The 8,576-nt window shown below is 40.5% G+C and overlaps 1 protein-coding gene across 1 annotated transcript; it reads left to right on the top strand.

Moving 5' to 3' along the window:
* Positions 1-2,173: 2,173 nt before the first annotated feature.
* On the top strand, positions 2,174-2,959 carry GCK72_003455 (uncharacterized protein; the record flags this gene model as incomplete). Its single annotated transcript, XM_003107352.2, has 1 exon — positions 2,174-2,959. The coding sequence occupies one exon, from the start codon at positions 2,174-2,176 to the stop codon at positions 2,957-2,959; it is 786 nt and encodes a 261-aa protein (XP_003107400.2).
* Positions 2,960-8,576: the final 5,617 nt, after the last annotated feature.

Genomic DNA, 8,576 nt, shown 5'->3' with positions numbered 1-8,576 from the left:
TTAGAATGTTCCACGGCCACTGAAATGCCCAAACTGTTTTGCCGCTCGTTCTCAGCGGGGGATTGAACCGAATTTAAATGAGAATGAACTCACGGAAACGAACAAACGAACATACTGCCGAAGTCAAATTTCTGGACCATTTTTCACCGGCCAGCGAAATCCCCAAATCCTCATCTTCGATCGTTTTCAGCGGGTTTCATACCGAATTAAAAAAATTCTTTCGATAGGGAAATGAACTCACAGGTATTCATACATTATTCTATGAAAATATCAGATTTGACCTTAGTGCACCTTTAAATTGGCCCTTTCCGGCCGGTAGCTGGAGAATTATGAAAAACTAGATTAGTGAGAGTCAATAATTCTTGGGTTAGTAGGTTAACAGTGTCATATAATCTTCCCACTACCCTCAATCAATACCTATACCGTATACCCCGCCCCCCAGTGACCCCCAGACAGCCATAAAGTGAGTTCGTGGCGAGACCCAATTTTGCGGAATTTTCAAATTTTTCACAAGTGGGACATGATTACATTTTTCTAGAAGCTTTTGCTACGCTGGTTCTAAATATATAAGTTTTGACGCAATCGGTCAAAATCTGACCGAGTTACGGTAGGTTGTGTGAGTTCGTGGCGAGACCCAATTTTTCCCGAAATTTCCAAAAGTATGCCATGATTATACTTTTGTGAAAGCTCTTGTCACGCTGATTGTAAAAACATAAATTTCGAAGCAGTCGGTGAAAAACTGAGTGAGTTACGGTAGCTTAAGGGATTTCGTGGCGAGACCCAAATTTCCCCTTTTTGCCAAAAAAAAACTCACGTGTCTGTGAAAAATCTTGAATTGTCCCTGTCCTGGAGAATTATGAAAAACTAGATTAGTGAGAGTCAATAATTCTTGGGTTAGTAGGTTAACAGTGTCATATAATCTTCCCACTCCCCTCAATCAATACTGTATACCCCGCCCCCCAGTGACCCCCAACAGACACTCAATAATACCATCTTCTCATTCCCATTTCCCGCGTCTCAATCGTTGCGGGACCCAATCACAGTCATAAAGAGAACCTGATATTCTCATTCATTTCCATTCAGTCTTCTCTCAAGTATGTCCTCCTCCTTATCTCAATTCTTCCCACTGTTCTCTCTGCCGTGTCTGGCAATGGAGGAGGTGCTCAGGCATCTGACACCTATCGAATTGTAAGTTACTTTTTTTTTCTACTCTTTTTATATGGAATCAGTGTGTTTATAAGAGTTTCTGAATATGGTAAACTTGCTGACTAGAGAATGTTCCATACGTATTACGGCAAAGTTCTCACAACTACGCTCTATCGAAATTTCGCACTCAATTTTCTTCGGTTTCGGTAGAGCGCGGTTTAGAAACTTCTGAATATTGTATTTCTTAACACGCTGATTCTGATTATGTTATCCAGTTCAACAAAACATGTCAAATTTGAATTTTTCTATCGAAAATTAACAGTTTCATGCCCAATTGTGTGTCTGGAAATCTCAAAACTTGACTTTTGACTAAAAATTGTAATTTTCAACCAAAAATGTCTGCAAAATCGGTTTTTGACAGAATTTTAAGATAGAACCTCATTCTTCCAGTCCACATGTTCGTCCGGATGTCCGGATATCCGAAAATATGAGAAAATCGATAATTTTTGACAGTTAGACAGTTTTGATTTAATTTTTTATATCAGAAAATGTTGCTAGTGTGTTGTTTCTATCCTTTTTTACACGTATTACTCAAAATTTGAAAAAATCGGTTTTAACGTTGATTTTTTCCGTGTCTTTCGAAAAATATAACACATTTGGTGCCCATATCAGTGTTGTCAGGAATTCCGACTTCCAATTTCCGACTTCCGACTTCCTGATAAGATAATTTTCACTTCCCGACACCTCTGGCCCATATATAGATATAGATATACACCGCGGCACAGGGGTAAGGTCCGCAACGAAAAATTTGAGTTTTCCCAAGTCGCGTTGCGTGCGCGTCGCGGTTTACCAAGTCTTTTTGGCTCCAAGACAACCATTGTGCGATGGAGCGCGACCTTCGCACTGCTGTGTATTGGTCCAATGAAACATTTTACAAAATTCAATTATAAATTCGGAATCAGCGTGTTGAGAAGTACTTAAAGAGTCTGAAATTTTTGAACTCCCTTCTTCCAGACTCTGCATCTCCATGATCAATAAGTCATATCTCCGTCGAACAGTCCGTCGTATCACCAGAAGAAACCCATTGGATCTCCGTGTCTACTTCACACCAACCAAGAAACTCTTCTGTTTCTTCCCCAACGGACTCAAACCGGAAGCCATTGATTTGAGTGTCCCAACACCAGACTACACAGACCCATCCGGTGGATACAGACATTTTTTGAATCTGGTCACCGATCGCTTCCACATCAAATCAATCTTTTTCCATATTGACGACTCATCCGACTTCCGAGTTATGGGAATGATGAAAGAGGCGGTGCTTAGGGGTCTTCAATTAGGGGGACTATTGATCAGAGCTCGAGAACTTCCATTCAGTGTCGCCTATTTCCTATCGAAGTGTACTCGGGAGGCGACTCTCCAGTTGTACTCCCCACAATCCCGTAGCCTTCTTGTCCATAACTTCTCCACTTCTCCCCTCCAATGGATTCGAGTTAGGGAGGGTGCTGGGGTGAGGTTGAGCACTCTGATGAGTATGATGCATTGTCGGAGAGTTGAGGTGTCGAGGGTCTTCATAGAAGGTGACAAGTTGAATAGAGTCATCAGAAGATGGATGAGACAACCCGATTATCGATTGGAAGAGATGGAACTGCGTTTTGATCTACATCGATTGGATACCAATTGGAAGATTATGGAGGGAATCGAGGAGGCTGTTCGAATGGATGATAACTGTTACAGTATCCAGAGAAGCGATGGAGTCAAGGCTACCGTATTCTTCACAGAGCAATTGTTTTTGATGAAAGTTTATGGAAATTAATTGATATGTTAATGAAATTTAAAATTATTGAACTTAATAAAGATTTTATAGAAGTAAAGTTGATTTTAATGTCTTTCAATGCGCCGCCGGCGCGACAGTCTCCAAGATTTACAGCGACAAAAATTTTGGTCATTGTATTTTGTCAGTGTACTCGCAATCTCATTGTAAGGCGCCGTAGGGGCGTTTTAATCGATCTTAAGCAATTTCAATGTTTTTTTAGGAATCATTTTCTGTTCCAGACGGATATGTCAATTACCCTCTAATGTCAATGCGATGTGCGATTTCAATGTCTTTTCAAATTTTGATCTCCACTACATGTTTCTCCAGACAATTCTAATTCCCCGCGAGTAAGTTATAGAATTTATAGAATTTTTAGAATTTTAAGGAGTTGGCATGAATAGAAGACTGCGAGTGCAATCTGTCACATGGTAATCCAACTCCTTTACCTAATTTAGCTATAGAATTTATGTAGTTTTCAGAATTTTAAGGAGAAGGCATGATGATGACCGCGAATGCAGTCCGTCTCACGGTACTCCAACTCCTGTCCCTAATAAACTTAATTTAATTTATAGAATTTTAATAATTTTAAGGAGAAGGCATGATGATGACCGCGAATGCAGTCCGTCTCATGGTACTCCAACTCCTGTGCCTAATGAACTCAAGTAATTTTAATAATTTTAAGGAGAAGGCATGATGATGACCGCGAATGCAGTCCGTCTCACGGTACTCCAACTCCTGTCCCTAATAAACTTAATTTAATTTATAGAATTTTAATAATTTTAAGGAGAAGGCATGATGATGACCGCGAATGCAGTCCGTCTCACGGTACTCCAACTCCTGTCCCTAATAAACTTAATTTAATTTATAGAATTTTAATAATTTTAAGGAGAAGGCATGATGATGACCGCGAATGCAGTCCGTCTCATGGTACTCCAACTCCTGTGCCTAATGAACTCAAGTAATTTTAATAATTTTAAGGAGAAGGCATGATGATGACCGCGAATGCAGTCCGTCTCACGGTACTCCAACTCCTGTCCCTAATAAACTTAATTTAATTTATAGAATTTTAATAATTTTAAGGAGAAGGCATGATGATGACCGCGAATGCAGTCCGTCTCACGGTACTCCAACTCCTGTGCCTAATGAACTCAAGTAATTTTGATAATTTTAAGGAGAAGGCATGATGATGACCGCAAATGCAGTCCGTCTCATGGTACTCCAACTCCTGTGCCTAATGAACTCAAGTAATTTTGATAATTTTAAGGAGAAGGCATGATGATGACCGCAAATGCAGTCCGTCTCATGGTACTCCAACTCCTGTGCCTAATGAACTCAAGTAATTTTAATAATTTTAAGGAGAAGGCATGATGATGACCGCGAATGCAGTCCGTCTCATGATACTCCAACTCCTGTGCCTAATGAACTCAAGTAATTTTAATAATTTTAAGGAGAAGGCATGATGATGACCGCAAATGCAGTCCGTCTCATGGTACTCCAACTCCTGTGCCTAATGAACTCAAGTAATTTTAATAATTTTAAGGAGAAGGCATGATGAGGACCGCGAATGCAGTCCGTCTCATGGTACTCCAACTCCTGTGCCTAATGAACTCAAGTAATTTTAATAATTTTAAGGAGAAGGCATGATGATGACCGCGAATGCAGTCCGTCTCATGATACTCCAACTCCTGTGCCTAATGAACTCAAGTAATTTTAATAATTTTAAGGAGAAGGCATGATGATGACCGCGAATGCAGTCCGTCTCATGATACTCCAACTCCTGTGCCTAATGAACTCAAGTAATTTTAATAATTTTAAGGAGAAGGCATGATGATGACCGCGAATGCAGTCCGTCTCAAGGTACTCCAACTCCTGTGCCTAATGAACTCAAGTAATTTTAATAATTTTAAGGAGAAGGCATGATGATGACCGCGAATGCAGTCCGTCTCATGATACTCCAACTCCTGTGCCTAATGAACTCAAGTAATTTTAATAATTTTAAGGAGAAGGCATGATGATGACCGCGAATGCAGTCCGTCTCATGATACTCCAACTCCTGTGCCTAATGAACTCAAGTAATTTTAATAATTTTAAGGAGAAGGCATGATGATGACCGCGAATGCAGTCCGTCTCACGGTACTCCAACTCCTGTGCCTAATGAACTCAAGTAATTTTAATAATTTTAAGGAGAAGGCATGATGATGACCGCGAATGCAGTCCGTCTCACGGTACTCCAACTCCTGTGCCTAATGAACTCAAGTAATTTTAATAATTTTAAGGAGAAGGCATGATGATGACCGCGAATGCAGTCCGTCTCACGAGTACTCCAACTCCTGTGCCTAATGAACTCAAGTAATTTTAATAATTTTAAGGAGAAGGCATGATGATGACCGCGAATGCAGTCCGTCTCAAGGTACTCCAACTCCTGTGCCTAATGAACTCAAGTAATTTTAATAATTTTAAGGAGAAGGCATGATGATGACCGCGAATGCAGTCCGTCTCATGATACTCCAACTCCTGTGCCTAATGAACTCAAGTAATTTTAATAATTTTAAGGAGAAGGCATGATGATGACCGCGAATGCAGTCCGTCTCATGATACTCCAACTCCTGTGCCTAATGAACTCAAGTAATTTTAATAATTTTAAGGAGAAGGCATGATGATGACCGCGAATGCAGTCCGTCTCACGGTACTCCAACTCCTGTGCCTAATGAACTCAAGTAATTTTAATAATTTTAAGGAGAAGGCATGATGATGACCGCGAATGCAGTCCGTCTCACGGTACTCCAACTCCTGTGCCTAATGAACTCAAGTAATTTTAATAATTTTAAGGAGAAGGCATGATGATGACCGCGAATGCAGTCCGTCTCATGGTACTCCAACTCCTGTGCCTAATGAACTCAAGTAATTTTAATAATTTTAAGGAGAAGGCATGATGATGACCGCGAATGCAGTCCGTCTCATGATACTCCAACTCCTGTGCCTAATGAACTCAAGTAATTTTAATAATTTTAAGGAGAAGGCATGATGATGACCGCGAATGCAGTCCGTCTCATGGTACTCCAACTCCTGTGCCTAATGAACTCAAGTAATTTTAATAATTTTAAGGAGAAGGCATGATGATGACCGCGAATGCAGTCCGTCTCATGGTACTCCAACTCCTGTGCCTAATGAACTCAAGTAATTTTGATAATTTTAAGGAGAAGGCATGATGATGACCGCGAATGCAGTCCGTCTCATGGTACTCCAACTCCTGTGCCTAATGAACTCAAGTAATTTTAATAATTTTAAGGAGAAGGCATGATGATGACCGCGAATGCAGTCCGTCTCATGATACTCCAACTCCTGTGCCTAATGAAATCAAGTAATTTTAATAATTTTAATAGTTTTAAGGAGAAGGCATGATGATGACCGCGAATGCAGTCCGTCTCACGGTACTCCAACTCCTGTCCCTAATAAACTTAATTTAATTTATAGAATTTTAATAATTTTAAGGAGAAGGCATGATGATGACCGCGAATGCAGTCCGTCTCACGGTACTCCAACTCCTGTGCCTAATGAACTCAAGTAATTTTAATAATTTTAAGGAGAAGGCATGATGATGACCGCGAATGCAGTCCGTCTCATGGTACTCCAACTCCTGTGCCTAATGAACTCAAGTAATTTTAATAATTTTAAGGAGAAGGCATGATGATGACCGCGAATGCAGTCCGTCTCATGATACTCCAACTCCTGTGCCTAATGAACTCAAGTAATTTTAATAATTTTAAGGAGAAGGCATGATGATGACCGCGAATGCAGTCCGTCTCACGGTACTCCAACTCCTGTGCCTAATGAACTCAAGTAATTTTAATAATTTTAAGGAGAAGGCATGATGATGACCGCGAATGCAGTCCGTATCAAGGTACTCCAACTCCTGTGCCTAATGAACTCAAGTAATTTTAATAATTTTAAGGAGAAGGCATGATGATGACCGCGAATGCAGTCCGTCTCACGGTACTCCAACTCCTGTGCCTAATGAACTCAAGTAATTTTAATAATTTTAAGGAGAAGGCATGATGATGACCGCGAATGCAGTCCGTCTCACGGTACTCCAACTCCTGTCCCTAATAAACTTAATTTAATTTATAGAATTTTAATAATTTTAAGGAGAAGGCATGATGATGACCGCGAATGCAGTCCGTCTCATGGTACTCCAACTCCTGTGCCTAATGAACTCAAGTAATTTTAATAATTTTAAGGAGAAGGCATGATGATGACCGCGAATGCAGTCCGTCTCAAGGTACTCCAACTCCTGTGCCTAATGAACTCAAGTAATTTTAATAATTTTAAGGAGAAGGCATGATGATGACCGCGAATGCAGTCCGTCTCATGGTACTCCAACTCCTGTGCCTAATGAACTCAAGTAATTTTAATAATTTTAAGGAGAAGGCATGATGATGACCGCGAATGCAGTCCGTCTCATGGTACTCCAACTCCTGTGCCTAATGAACTCAAGTAATTTTAATAATTTTAAGGAGAAGGCATGATGATGACCGCGAATGCAGTCCGTATCAAGGTACTCCAACTCCTGTGCCTAATGAACTCAAGTAATTTTAATAATTTTAAGGAGAAGGCATGATGATGACCGCGAATGCAGTCCGTCTCACGGTACTCCAACTCCTGTGCCTAATGAACTCAAGTAATTTTAATAATTTTAAGGAGAAGGCATGATGATGACCGCGAATGCAGTCCGCCTCACGGTACTCCAACTCCTGTGCCTAATGAACTCAAGTAATTTTAATAATTTTAAGGAGAAGGCATGATGATGACCGCGAATGCAGTCCGTCTCACGGTACTCCAACTCCTGTGCCTAATGAACTCAAGTAATTTTAATAATTTTAAGGAGAAGGCATGATGATGACCGCGAATGCAGTCCGTCTCAAGGTACTCCAACTCCTGTGCCTAATGAACTCAAGTAATTTTAATAATTTTAAGGAGAAGGCATGATGATGACCGCGAATGCAGTCCGTCTCATGGTACTCCAACTCCTGTGCCTAATGAACTCAAGTAATTTTAATAATTTCAAGGAGAAGGCATGATGATGACCGCGAATGCAGTCCGTCTCAAGGTACTCCAACTCCTGTGCCTAATGAACTCAAGTAATTTTGATAATTTTAAGGAGAAGGCATGATGATGACCGCGAATGCAGTCCGTCTCATGGTACTCCAACTCCTGTGCCTAATGAACTCAAGTAATTTTAATAATTTTAAGGAGAAGGCATGATGATGACCGCGAATGCAGTCCGTCTCAAGGTACTCCAACTCCTGTGCCTAATGAACTCAAGTAATTTTAATAATTTTAAGGAGAAGGCATGATGATGACCGCGAATGCAGTCCGTCTCAAGGTACTCCAACTCCTGTGCCTAATGAACTCAAGTAATTTTAATAATTTTAAGGAGAAGGCATGATGATGACCGCGAATGCAGTCCGTCTCAAGGTACTCCAACTCCTGTGCCTAATGAACTCAAGTAATTTTAATAATTTTAAGGAGAAGGCATGATGATGACCGCGAATGCAGTCCGTCTCAAGGTACTCCAACTCCTGTGCCTAATGAACTCAAGTAATTTTAATAATTTTAA

Source organism: Caenorhabditis remanei, chromosome I (genome assembly GCF_010183535.1).
Source record: "Caenorhabditis remanei strain PX506 chromosome I, whole genome shotgun sequence".
In the NCBI taxonomy this organism is placed as follows: domain Eukaryota; kingdom Metazoa; phylum Nematoda; class Chromadorea; order Rhabditida; family Rhabditidae; genus Caenorhabditis; species Caenorhabditis remanei.
The sequence above is the reverse complement of the archived record's forward strand: the minus strand, read 5'-3'. Positions and strand labels throughout refer to the sequence as shown.